We start from the raw sequence: 13,229 nt of genomic DNA, 5'->3' as shown, positions 1-13,229 counted from the left end.
CCCACAGGTGGGGCTGGGCCTGGTCCATTTCGGCTTCGTGGTCACCTATCTGTCAGAGCCTCTGGTCCGAGCCTATACCACAGCCGCGTCTGTGCAGGTCTTCGTCTCGCAGCTCAAGTATGTGTTTGGCCTCCATCTGAGCAGCCGCTCTGGGCCACTGTCCCTCATCTATGTGAGTGAGGGTGGGAGGAGGGAAGGGTGGGTGGGCCCAGGACCTTGAGTGCTGGCTGTGACCCCCCCTCCCCTCAGACAGTACTGGAGGTCTGCTGGAAGCTGCCCCAGACTGTGGTCGGCACCATGGTCACCGCAGTTGTGGCAGGGGTGGTTCTCGTGCTGGTGAAGCTGTTCAATGACAAGCTGCGGCGACAACTGCCCATGCCGCTCCCCGGGGAGCTGCTCACGGTTTGAATTCTGGTGGGGGGGAGGGGGGCAGGGGGAAGGGCAAGTGAGGAGTCCCTGCTGTGTGGGCGTCCCCCAGATAGTTAAAGACTAGTTGGTGTGGGCACTGAGGACTGGGGGGACCACAGCCGACAGCCCCTGACAGCATCTCCCTTTCCCCAAAATGGTGGTGTCCATCTTTTACCCTATCGCTGACTTCTGCCCACCCCTCTGAAGGTTTCGCTTCAGGCCTCTCTCTTTACGCCCAAAGTGATTTCTCCATCCCCCTTAATGGTGGTGCCAGCACCTACCTCCCCTGACTCTGTCCTCTCTCTGCAGCTCATCGGGGCCACAGGCATCTCCTACGGCGTGGGACTGCAGCACAGATTTGGGGTGGATGTCGTGGGCAAAATCCCTGCAGGGTGAGCTCCGGCCCCTGTCAGGTCAGGGAGGGTTGGGTGGCCAGGGCCACAACATTCCTTTGGCCTCACAGATGCCCCTCACAGGCTGGTGCCCCCAGTGGCCCCCAGCCCCCAGCTGTTTGCAAGGCTTGTGGGAAATGCCTTCGCCATCGCTGTGGTTGGTTTCGCCATTGCCATCTCGCTGGGGAAGATCTTCGCCCTGAGGCATGGCTACCGGGTGGACAGCAACCAGGTCTGGGGAATGGGATGTGGGACACGGAGCGGGCAGGTGTACAGAGACCCCAGGGCTTGGGGGGATGGAGTATCAGGTGGGAGACAGGGAAACAGCAAACAGATGTGCTGGGGCCACATGGGGGACTGAGGGTGGGAGAGCAGGACACACGGGACAGTGGCCAAGTCTTTGGGGGCTACTGAGTGCGGATGGAGGTTGGGGATGCATAGGCCTGGACACAGTGACCACGCACTGCTAGTGATGTGTCCTGACACCTGCACTACCCCCCTCAGGAGCTGGTGGCACTTGGCCTCAGTAACCTCATCGGGGGCATCTTTCAGTGCTTCCCTGTGAGCTGCTCTATGTCTCGGAGCCTGGTACAGGAGAGCACCGGGGGCAACACACAGGTGGGCTGCAGGTGTGGGCTGCAGGTGTGCATCTACACACACACTGCTTTGCCTGGGTGGTCCTACCCCCTGCTTTCCCCCCTCCCCCCTACTGCCCCTTCCCCCCTGCTCTCGCCTTCTTCTCCCCTACACTCCAACCCACTCATCTGCCCGCTCACTCCCACTGTACAGGTGGCTGGAGCCATCTCCTCCCTTTTCATCCTCATTATCATCGTCAAACTTGGAGAACTCTTCCAAGACCTGCCCAAGGTGAGCTGCCATCCCGTACCCAGCCAGGCTTGAGGGCCTTGGCCAGGCCAGGGACTCAGATCAGTCAGTCAGGGCCTGGGTGAGGGGGAGGGATACAGGGTCATGCCCTGTTTTTCAAGCTTGAGATCTCTGGTTGAGATTTGGAGTCGACAGTCAGGGGTAAGAACCTTTGAGAGTCAGACCCAAGTTGTTAGGTTCGGGGGCAGGAGGTGGTTAGTGTCCCTCGGGGTCATACCCAGGTGCTTGAGGACAGTCTGGCTCATGCCAGGTGGTCAGGGCTGTCAGCATCCTGCACCTCTCAGTAGCTCCTGGTGACCCTCCCCCTCCCCCAGGCAGTCCTGGCTGCTGTCATCATTGTGAACCTGAAGGGCATGTTGATGCAGTTCACCGACATATGCTCCCTCTGGAAGGCAAATCGAGTGGATCTGGTGAGAGGCCTGGGAGCCCAGGGGTGGGGTCAGGGCCTTCAGCCCCAGTGACCCTTCTAGACCCTGTTGACTACTACCCTTCTGTTTTTAGCTTATCTGGCTGGTGACCTTTGTGGCCACCATCCTGCTGAACCTGGACCTTGGCCTGGCAGTTGCGGTAGTCTTCTCCCTGCTGCTCGTGGTGGTCCGCACACAGCTGTGAGTCACCCCTCTGGTTCCCCCCTCATTCCAGCTGGTGAGAGAGTGAGGTCCACATTGGTTTCCCCCAGCTTTCCCACATCTTGGGGGGTGACCCAAGGCTCCTTAGAACCCCCTCATTGCCCCCTCTCTTAATGCCCCCCTCTTCTCACACTCTCTCTTTCACAGGCCCCACTACGCTGTCCTGGGGCAGGTGCCAGACACAGATATTTACAGAGATGTGGCAGAGTACTCAGAAGTGAGTGGCAGGGGCTAAGCCAGAGGATGGCGTGGATGGGGTAGGACAGAGGCAGACGGGGCCATCCCTTATCAGGTCCTTGCGTACTGGGCAAGGACACGGGGGTGGGGCACTAAGGGTGCTTTGGTCCTTGGAATTTCAAGGGAGGAATTTGGGTCTCTGACCCCCATACTCAGAGTATGGGCCTTAGGGCCTGGGGGAGGAGTCTGTCTTAGAGGCAGCAGTACAAGCCCCATCCCGCAGAGTAGCCCTGGGTCAGGAATGTAGAGGGGCAGGATCTGGGGCACAAAGATGTAGGGGAGGCTGTTTGCTGACCTGATCAGTGGGGTTACTGAATCTCCGTCCTTTACCTCCTGAGAAGTCTCACGTCAAGCCCTGGGAACAGAAGTGGGGGCTCTGGAATAAAACGAGCTCATTTTCCCTGATGGAGCCTTGAAGGCTGAGCATAGTATGATGAGGCAGAGTGAGGGAAGGACATGAGTGGAGAAGCTCAGCTGGATGGAAGGGGAGGTGGGGGGTGGCGCAGGGACATTGTTCAGGCCCAAAGGCCGAGCAGAGACCTGGAGTGTCCTGAGCAGGGTGGGAGCCGGGGAAGGCTTGGCTGGGCTGGCAGTTGAGGAGGGTCTCTCTGTCCACATACAGAAAACAGACCCCAGTGCTGGGGTTGGAGACCCAAGGGGAAGCTAAGAGCCATTGAAACCTGGCCTGGGTATTGGCAGAAGGACAGGGGAGATGGGGTGGGAGAGGTTCAGGATGCCCTGGAGGAAGAAGCAGCAGCTCTGACAGGCCCAGCTGAGGGGTCAGGATGACCCCACCAGCTCCTGGGAGGGCATGGCCTACAGGCCGGGCCTCTGTTGGCTGGGAAGCAGAGGGTTGATGATGGCAGGTACCGGGGTACACAGGGGAGGAAAGAAAGAGAGCAAGATGCAGCTAGGAGAGACGAGGGCTCAGCCACCCCCAACCTGACCTATCCCCAGGCCAGGGAGGTCCCGGGCGTGAAGGTCTTCCGCTCCTCGGCCACCATGTACTTTGCCAACGCTGAGCTCTACAGTGACACGCTGAAGCAGAGGGTGAGGCCTGGGGTCCACAGGGGGAGGGGCAGAGGGTCTCTCACCTCCCCAGTGTCCACATCCCCTGCCCTGCCCTTTGCTCTAGTGCGGTGTGAACGTGGACCACCTCATCTCCCAAAAGAAGAAACTGCTCAGGAAGCAGGAGCTAAAGCTGAAGCGACTTCAGAAAGAGAATAAGCTCCCGAAACAGGCAGGGGCCCTTCTGACCCCACCCGGCCTTTCTCCCAGCCTCCTGGCTTCTCACCCTCATTCTTCATCCCTCCTCCTCTCTCCCTGATGCCCCCAGTGACCCTGCAGGTCAGGGTTCTGCGGGCAGTCTTGTTTTTCTCCTGCCTCCTAAGCCAATGGTGGCGTTAACCATCACAGTCCTCTTTCCAAAGTAGGTCAGAACCCCACAGCCTTCAGCCTGGCTGCCCTGGGTCCCAAGCTTCAGCTCCTAGTCCACCTGCCTGCCCAAAGCCAGGGTACGACACCAGACCTGCGTGGCCTGGTTGTCATATGACAGCTGGGACACCTCTTTCCTGGCCTAGGCTGCCGCCTCCAAGGGCACTTCCATTTCCATCAATGTCAACACCGGTGTCACAGACATTGAGAGCAACGATGTGGAGGGCTCCAAGGCCAAGGTGAGGCTGGAGGTGGGAGAGGGGCCAACCATGAGCTGCAGGGATGAGAGTGCCCATGTGTGGAGTGGAGTGATGGATCAGGTGCTCTACAGGGAGATCTCTAGTGATATGCCATAGAATTCTGCTTGTGGCTCTCTGGTCTGTAATCTGAGGCCTAGCCAAAGACCTTGAATTTGTGAATTCTACAAGACCCTGCAGTCTGTATTCATGGGCAGAGGGAAGGGATTGGGCATGTGGGAAAAATCTGGGATCAAAGGGGACATGAATCTCAATTAGAGTCTCAGGCAGGACTTCCCTGGCAGGCCAGTGGTTAAGACTCTACGCTCCCAGTGCAGGGGCCATGGGTTCCATCCTTGGTCAGGGAAGTTTCACATGCTGTGCGGCACCCCCCTCCCCACAAAAAAGACTCAGGCAGGGTGCCAGGATATCTGTGTGTGCCCGTGTGTCCGTGTGTCTCTTTTGGTTTGTCCCCATCCTCAGTCAGTCACTCTGGCTGACTGAGGATGGGGTGTGGTCTCTGATGCCCTTCCTTCTTAAGTGTCCCTATTTAAGTATGGGCCCAGGAAGTAACAGAGCAGTAGATGCATGTCTGTGTGTGCTCCCGGAGTCTGGGCACCCTCCCTTGTGTGTCCCCATGTGTCCCTCCTGTCTTTACATACAGGCTCCCTGTCTCCATATCCTCATGTGTCCACTGCATGCCCCATATACGTGGCCGTTTACACGTCTGATCCTGTGTGTCTCTGCACGTCTGTGTATGTTCCCTGCCTTCACCCACCGTGGGCGGCCCTTGCAGTGTGTCTGGTTTCCCAGCAGGTGAGCGCAGGGACTGAGCTAGAGGATACAGCAGCCAGGGGTCAAGAAGATGCCAAGGCCCCAGACATGTCCTCACTGAAGACCCTGGGCCTGCCTCAGCCAGATTTCCACAGCCTCATCCTGGACCTGAGTTCCCTTTCCTTCGTGGACACTGTGTGTCTCAAGAGCTTGAAGAATGTAAGGGGCTGGGGGCACCCCTAAGAAGGGCCTTGGGGGAGGACAAGGCCCTTCAGCCCTGACCCCATAACTAGCTCCAAGAGCCCTCTGAGCCTAACCCCCAACCCTCTGAGCTCCCCCTCTGAACTCCCTTCCCCCCCAGCCTGCCCAAGTGCCCCTTCGGAGCCCCTGAGCCTCCCTCTGAGTCTGGCCCCCTTTTCTGCTGCAGATTTTCCGTGACTTCCGGGAGATCGAGGTGGAGGTGTACATGGCCGCCTGCCACTGTGCGTGGGGTGGACACAGCAAGAGCAGTCCGGGGAGGGGGTGGGGATTCTGTCCAAGGAATCTTCCAGGCAGCACAAGGAAAAAGTCTTTCTCTGAAACTGGAGGTCAGAGGTGTCCTGGGAGGGAGGGGTCAAGGGTCAAGAGTTGGGGTTTAGCCATAAGCCTCAGGGGTGGTGGTCAGGGTGACATTCCGCCAGTGCCTGGGTGTTCCTGGGGGTTCTGCGGGTCAGGGGAGACCAACTCCTTGTCTACAGCTCCCGTGGTCACGCAGCTTGAGGCGGGGCACTTCTTCGATGCATCTATCACCAAGCAGCATCTCTTTGCCTCTGTCCACGATGCTGTCATCTTTGCACTCCAACACCAAAGGTCCAGCCCCGTCAACCCTGTTTTGGTGAGCTGACCTCTGTTGCTGAGCTCTGTTTGTTTATCTACTGCTTGTCCCATCCTGACCCCATTTCCAGGAAGTCCACCCTTCCTGGATGGCTCTGATTAGCTCTGCCCCCAGTAGATCCACTGCCTTCCCCTCCTGCCTTTAGAGGAAGCTGCTCCTGGGGGAGGGGGTAGTACGTGTCCTTCAGAAACTGACAGGAGCCTCTCCTTCTCTCCCTGCCCAGGTTACCAAACTCTGACCGTGCTGCCACCCTGCCTGAGACTGCCCACCTCTGGAGGTTGCGACCGGTTACCCGTGAGGACCCCCTACCCCTGGGCTGCCTCCAGATGTCACCCAGGAGTCCCCTCCGTACGCACACACATAACTCAGGGATGGAGGTTCTGGGACTCCAAGTTCAGTGCTCTAGGCCTGGGATAAGGCACTGGCCAAGTTGGAGGAGCATGCATGTTTTTAGTCTCAGGAATAAAGATTTGTTTGCCCAATGCCAGGCTCTGCTGTGGCTTGGTGGGGCCTTGGCAGGGGCAAGGGTATAGTCCATAGCCCTGGCTCCTGACCCTTCTTGTGCCCCAAAGTGGGAATTGGGGTTGGAAGCTGGGGGGAAATTTCGGGGAGGGCAGGGTCAGGCAGGGGGAGTGTGGAGCAGGAGGGAGAGCTTCGGGGCTAGGCCCAGGGAGGGGGGCGTCCCAGGTCCAAGTTCCTCCCCAGCCAGGCACAGCCCTCGGCACCTGTGTCCTCGGCTGTAAAATGGTTGGAATCAGAGCTGCTTCTCAGGAATGACCTGTTCTCAGGGACCCCTGATGAGGTGCAGGCAGGCCTGGCGCTACTGGGCAGCCCCTGGAGGGTGTGGTGTGAACACCTGAGCAACCAGCTGAGGAAGCACAGGGTATTCACAGGTGTTGCCGGTCTGCACTGAGAAGTAAGAATATGGGAATTCCGTGGCAGTCTAGTGGTTAGGACTCAACGCTTTCACTGTCAAGGGTGAGGGTTCGATCGATCCCTGGTTGGGGAACTAAGATCCCACAAGCAGCACGGTGCAGCCAGAAGAAAAAAGAAAAGAAAAGAAAGGAAAGAATGTGCATGATTGATTTACTTGGGAAAAATGCTTATTTGTATAATTAGATCACCTGGGCTTTGCAGGTCACCGTCAGCCAAGAACCACGTGTTGATTTCTACCATAAAACACCAACATCTGGGCATGTGGCCCAGTGGGCAGCAATGGGCCTTCAGGCCAGCTAATACTGAGTGACTGGAGGCCAGGGTGGGGGGGGTCGAACCTTTCTGGGCCTCCGTATCCTCATCAGGAGAGCAGAAATGGTAATAGTACCCACTTCATGGGTTCCTCAATGAATATTAAATGAGTAAATGCCACAAACAGCTTGCAACAGTGCTGGGCTCGTGTCACCTGCCAAAACAAGTGAGCCTGCCATTCGCAGGTCCCGACCAGGTCCTGGGCTCTGTGCTGGACCAGTGGACAGAGGCTGTCCTGCCCTGCAAGTCACAGAGGCACCCCTTGCCTGGCTGTTTCTGTCCTGGCCTGTGTCACTGCCCTGCTCTGTGTTCGCAAATCATCTGTCCTTTCCCCACCCCCAAAACCTTGCCCAGGAAGTCAGGGCCCTTTGTCACACTGCCTCCAGACACCAGGAACAGCGCCGGGCACAAGGAAGTGCTTGATAAATACTGGTTAAGTGATCCTATGTACTGGAGTGGAAGGTAAACCTCAAACGTGAACTTGCAGATACAGGCAGACCTTGTTTCATTGCACTTCACCGATACTGTGTTTTTTACAAATTGAAAGTTTATGGCCACCCTGAGTCAATCAAGTCTTGGTGCCATTTTTCCAACATCATTTGCTCACTGCATGTCACTGTCACATTGTGGTAATTCTCAAAGTATTTCAAACTTTTTCATTATTATTATATTTGTTAGGATCTATGATCAGTGATCTTTGATGTTACTACTGTGACTCGCTGAAGGCTCAGATGATGGTTAGCAATTTTTAGCAATAAAGTGTTTTTTTAAATTAAGGTATGTACTTTTTTTTAGACATAATGCTACTGCACGCTTAATAGACTACAGTGTAGTGTAAACATAACTTTTATATGCACCGGGAAACTGAAAAATTTGTGCAACTCGCTTTATTGTGGTGGTCTAGAACCGAAGCACAGTATCTCCAAGGTATACCTGTACTTGGAAATGCTTTGAAGAAAATGAAACAGGGTCAGGAATTCCCTGGCAGTCCAGTGGTTAAGACTCTGCACTTCCATTGCAGGGCACACGGATTCAATCCCTGGCTGGGGAACTAAGATCCCACATGCCACAATGCGGCCAAATAAATAAATAAAACAGGGTCACGTGAAAGAGAAGGGACTGTGTTACCCAGGATGGTCATGGGAGGGAGACTCAGGGAGCAGGTGACACTTGAGCTGAAATGCAGCTGTGAGAGTTCTCTTTCTAGGACAGTGCTCCTAGTGTAGGGAACAGCAGGTGTGTTCAAGGAACACCAGGGAGGCCTACAAGAGGCAGGAGGGGAGACCAGAGCACAGAGCACCTCACAGGCCAGGGTGAGCCTTCAGGCTTTATTCAGAGTGCGCACCCACAGTTTTGAGTGCTCCCTGTGCTGCGATGTGGACCACGGGGCTGAGTCTGGGCATAGGGGAGCAGGGAGCAGCTCTGTGTGCTTAGCTTGGTTGGCCTGGCGTTGGTGCTGCCACTGGTGGAGAGCATGTTAGATGTATATTAGATGAGGAGGAGGGAGAGGGGGAAGGAAGCATTCCTTCATTCCTGGGCCCCAAGCCTGCCCTCCTCCCTGCCCTGGAATCCCACCCCACCCACCCCGCCCCATATTTTCTGGCCAGGCCACCCCTCCTGAAAGCCATGGGCCCAGCTGGAACCTACTGCCTCACCTGCCCCTGGGGGAGGAGTGTTTGCCCGTTGCCAGGCGCCCAGGTTCCGGCCCCTAGTACTGGCAGCAGCCATGCTGCACGCACAGTCCTTCCTGCCATGGCTGCTTCTGCTAGCGATGCCTGTCCGCACCCACACCTGGTCACGGCCCGTGTGGTACCAGGTGGGGCTGGACTTACAGCCCTGGGGGTGCCAGCCAAACAGCCTGGAGGGTTGCAAGGGCAGCCTGGGGTGTCCTGGCCATTGGATGGGCCTGGGGGTGAACCGCATCTACCCAGTGGCTGGGGTCACCGTCGCCACTACCATGATGCTGATGCTCAGCCGTGCGGTGATGCAACGGCGGCGCTCACAGGCCACTAAGAGTGAGGTGAGCATGGCACTGCTCTGTCCCCACAGCCTCCTACTTCTGTTCATACCCAATGAGCTCATAATTCTCTACCCATCCTCCCACTCATGTCTTCTGGGCCTCCTGCTGCCCCTCCCCCATCACTCACACCCCAGGGTCCCTACATCTGTCCACACCCAACAGTCCCTGCATTTCCCATGGGTAGTACCCTGCCCCATCCTCCCTCTTTAATATCCCTATTCCTCATCCAGCCTCCATGGGCCCCATGACCATACTAGGCCACAACAGACCCTCCACGATCCTCCATCACCCTAAGTCCCCTTTCCCACCACACCTCTGTCCTGTTCCTCTGTTCTCACTCCTGCCTTTTTGTCCTATCCTCAGCATCCGCAGGTGACGGCTAGCCCCTGTGCACCCTGGAAACGACGGGCCCCGATCTCAGACCGTGCCCTACTCCGTGGGGTCCTGCATATGCTGGATGCCCTCCTGGTCCATATTGAGGGCCATCTGCAGCGTCTAGCCACCCAGCAGCGAACCCAAATAAAGGGGACTCCTGCCCAGAGCGGGTGACCCAACATACTCCTCTCTTTGCCTGGTGGCTTGTTGGGGCGGGGATGGCCTGAGGCTCTGGGCCAGGCTCAGGTCTGTGTGTCTTATTATCTCCAGGCCTGTCTGGACCCTGTGCCCCTTTTCTACTTTTAGAGCCAGCACACCCATCGAGGCCTCGGTGCCCATCAATGGCTGGGCAGGTGGGGCCCAGGCTGGCTCACCCTGCTCCATTGCCCACACCAACTGACCCCTCCTCTCTAGGGATCCCACTCATAAATACAACTGCTCCTCTGGGGCTCCTCAGGGGCCCCCAGTGTGGTGGGAGAAGACTTGGCCATCAGGGCAGATGTGGGTGGTCCAGAGAGGGCAGCCCAGAGGTGACCACCTGGCTGAGTCAGGAGCTAGGGCTCCTGGTTGAGCCTGCGGGGCCTGAGCTGGGGCTGGGGGTAGAGGGAGGGCCCCGGCTGCCTTCATCTTTGTGACATCTCAAACATGCTTTGGCACCTAAGTGGCCCTTGCTCTAAAGCCCCTGGAAGTGGGACAAGGGCTGAACCTCCCCAAAGGGGCCTTCACCTGCTTCCTCCCTTCCTTCTACCATAGGCATCAGGATCTGCTGATGAACAGAACAGGCTCCTCCCTCACCCACTCACAAATAGGGGAGGGTAGAGGTGGTGATGAAGCAGACTCAAAAACTCAATTCCTCTGCAGAGAGTTGTGCTGAGCCAGTTGGAGTAGGGCAGGTGTGGGCTGACTGCTGGGACCTGAAGGGTGAGTGGGGTGATGAGAGGAGGGGGAGAGTGCTCCAGCCAGAAGGATATGCACATACAAGGGCCAGGTGGGGAAAGAGACCTTGACCTGTTCCATGAACTATAAGATGGTCAGGATTTCAGGGAAAAGAAGGAATTCTGGAACACAGGAGAGGGCAGGCTGGGAAGAGACAGGAGTTGGTGTCTCCTAGGGAGGCTGTGGTAGGCAGGAGAACGGCCCTCAAGATGTCCTTGGAGTCTGTGAATATTTTACAGTACATGGCAAAGAGGATTTTGCAGATGGAATTAAGTGAAAGACATTAAAATGGGAAGATTATTCTGGATTATTTTGGTGGGCCCAGTGTAATTTCATGAGCCCTTAAAAGTGGAAGAGGAGGGCAGGAGAGTTGGTCGGATTCAAAGTGTGAGAGGTACTAATAATCCTCTGCTGCTGGCTTTGAAGGTGGTAGAAGAGATCTTCCACCACCCAAAGATCCAAGGAATTCAGATGGCCTCTAGAAGCTGGGAATGACCCTTGGGTGATAGCCAGCAAGAAAACAGAAACCTCAGTCCTTCAACCACTATGATCTAACTTCTGCCAATAAACTGAATGACCAAGGACACATTCTCCCCTAGAACCTCCAGAAAGGACCACAGCCCTGCTAATGTCTTGATTTTAGCCCAATGACATCCATGTTGGATTTTGGGCCTACAGAACTGTGAGATAATAAATTTGTTTTGTTCTAAGCCATTAAGTCTGTGGTGATTTGTTATGGCAGCAATAGAAAACTACTAAGTATTGGTATCAAGAGTGAGAGGTACTGCTGTTAACAAATCCTAAAAATGTGGAAATGGCTTTGGAATTGGGCAGTGAGCAAAGTCTGGAAGAATGTCAGGGAGCATAACAGAAAAAGCCAAAACTACCTTCAAACAACTGTTAGCAGAAATTTGGACATTAAGAATGCTGCCATTGAGGGCTCAGAAGAAAATTAGGAACATGTTATTGGAAACCAGGAGTAAAAGGAATCTTTGTTAAATAGTTGTAGGAAGCTTAGTGGAATCATAACCCGTATTTGGATGGAAAGCAGAACTTGTAAATGATGAACTTTAATATTTAGCAGAAAAAATTTCCAAGTGAAGTGCTGAAGGTGCCACCTGATTTCTTCTTGCTGAAAAACATTGCTGAAAGAAATTTTAAAAGACCTAAATAAATAGAAAGACATTCCATGTTCTTTGATTGGAGGACTTAATACTGTTAAAATGGCAATACTACCCAAAGTGGTCTACAGATTCAGTGTAATCCCAGTGAAAATCCCAATGGTGTTTTATAAGAGAAATAGAAAAACCCATCCTAAAATTTATATGGAATCTCAAGGGACCCTGAATAGCCAAAACGATCTTGGAAAAGAAGAACAAAGTTGGAGGACTCAAACTTTCTGATTTCCAAAATGTACTACAAAGGCACTGTAATCAAAACAGTGTGGTGCTGGCATAGGAATAGACATATAGACCAATGAAATAGAACAGAAAGCCCAGAAATAAACCTTCCCATATATATTCAGTTGATTTTCAATAAGAGTGCAAAGACCATTTAATGGGGAAAAGATAGTCTTTTCAAAAAATGGTGCTGAGAAAACTGAATATCCACATGCAAAAGAATGAAGTTGGACCCTTACCTTACATCATATACAAAATTAAGTAAAATGGATCAAAGATTTAAATTTAAAAGTTAAAACTATAAAACTTTTAGAAGAAAACATAGATGGAAATCTTCATAATCTTGGAGAAGGCAATGATTTCTTAAGTATGACATTAAAAGAACAGGTAACAAAAGAAAAAATAGATAAATTGTACTTCATCAAAATAAAAAATTTGTGCATCATAGAACACTATTAAGAGAGTAAAAAGACAGCTCACAAAATGGAAGAAAATATTTGCAAATCATATATCTAAGGAGGGACTAATATCCAGAATACCTAAAGAATTCCTACAACTCAACAACAAAAAAACAAACAAATTCAAAAATGGGCAAAGGACTTGAACAGACATTGTCTAAAGAAGATATACAAATGGCCAATAACCACATGAAAATATGCTTAACATCACTAGTCATTATGGAAATACAAATCAAAACCACGAGATATCATGTCACCCCCATTAGGATGGCTATTGGAGAATAACAAATATTGGTGGGAATGTAGAGAAATTAGAACACTTTTGCATTGCTGGCAGGAATGTAAAATGGTACAGCCACTACAGAAAACTGCTTGGTGGTTCCTCAAAAAGCTAAAAATATAATTACCATATGATCCAGCAATTCCCCTCCTAGGTAAATACCAAAATAATTGAAAGCAGCATCTCAAACAGATGCTTGTATGCCAGTGAGTGTTCATTGTAGCATTATTCACAATAGCCAAAAGGTAGAAACAGCCCATGTCCACCAACAGATAAATAGATAAACATCATGCTAAGTGAAATAAACCAACGATAAAAGGACAATGTTGAAAGATAAACTGAGGCGTGTTTAAAAATTTTAAGTTATTTGAGCAAAAATTGATTCAAATCAGGCACATCCAATCTAGCAGGTAGAAAAGAACTCCAAGGTGCTGAACAAAAATGAAAGATTTTGGGCTTCCCTGGTGGCTCAGTGGTTGAGAGTCCGCCTGCCGATGCAGGGGACACAGGTTCGTGCCCCGGTCCGGGAAGATCCCACATGCCGCGGAGCGGCTAGGCCCGTGAGCCACGGCCGCTGAGCCTGCATGTCCAGAGCCCGTGCTCCACAACGGGAGAGGCCACAACAGTGAGAGGCCTGCGTACC

At 53.4% G+C, this 13,229-nt stretch overlaps 2 protein-coding genes across 4 annotated transcripts in view; both read left to right on the top strand.

Moving 5' to 3' along the window:
* Nucleotides 1-7,664, top strand: part of CELSR3 (cadherin EGF LAG seven-pass G-type receptor 3) — a 39,546-nt gene extending 31,882 nt beyond the window's left edge. The window contains 16 exon segments of the mRNA XM_027098836.1: nt 8-172; nt 250-402; nt 718-800; nt 885-1,032; nt 1,305-1,418; nt 1,590-1,667; nt 2,000-2,095; nt 2,187-2,293; nt 2,462-2,531; nt 3,509-3,601; nt 3,687-3,791; nt 4,132-4,224; nt 5,035-5,214; nt 5,423-5,477; nt 5,733-5,869; nt 6,585-7,664. Coding sequence (XP_026954637.1) covers nt 8-172; nt 250-402; nt 718-800; nt 885-1,032; nt 1,305-1,418; nt 1,590-1,667; nt 2,000-2,095; nt 2,187-2,293; nt 2,462-2,531; nt 3,509-3,601; nt 3,687-3,791; nt 4,132-4,224; nt 5,035-5,214; nt 5,423-5,477; nt 5,733-5,869; nt 6,585-6,782 — 1,875 coding nt within the window. The 3' untranslated portion in view covers nt 6,783-7,664.
* A 450-nt stretch (nt 7,665-8,114) lies between these two features.
* On the top strand, nt 8,115-11,162 carry TMEM89 (transmembrane protein 89). Of its 3 annotated transcripts, none has more exons than XR_003431137.1 (3): nt 8,115-9,137; nt 9,501-9,758; nt 10,266-11,162. XR_003431137.1 is itself a non-coding variant. In XM_027098820.1 (3 exons), the coding sequence occupies exons 1-3, from the start codon at nt 8,844-8,846 to the stop codon at nt 10,384-10,386; spliced, it is 597 nt and encodes a 198-aa protein (XP_026954621.1). In that variant the 5' UTR covers nt 8,115-8,843; the 3' UTR covers nt 10,387-11,162. The 3 variants fall into 3 exon arrangements, 2 of the variants coding, with proteins under 2 accessions (XP_026954621.1, XP_026954622.1); XM_027098820.1 differs by having other exon boundaries at nt 9,501-9,682; XM_027098821.1 differs by having other exon boundaries at nt 9,501-11,162.
* The last annotated feature ends 2,067 nt before the right edge of the window (nt 11,163-13,229 follow it).

The sequence above is a fragment of the Aethalodelphis obliquidens genome, unplaced genomic scaffold (genome assembly GCF_003676395.1).
Source record: "Aethalodelphis obliquidens isolate GAN/ISIS:26980383/991018 unplaced genomic scaffold, ASM367639v1 scaffold125, whole genome shotgun sequence".
Taxonomy (NCBI): Eukaryota; Metazoa; Chordata; class Mammalia; order Artiodactyla; family Delphinidae; genus Aethalodelphis; species Aethalodelphis obliquidens.
Note: the sequence above shows the minus strand (reverse complement) of the source record. Positions and strands in the feature narration are given on the sequence as shown.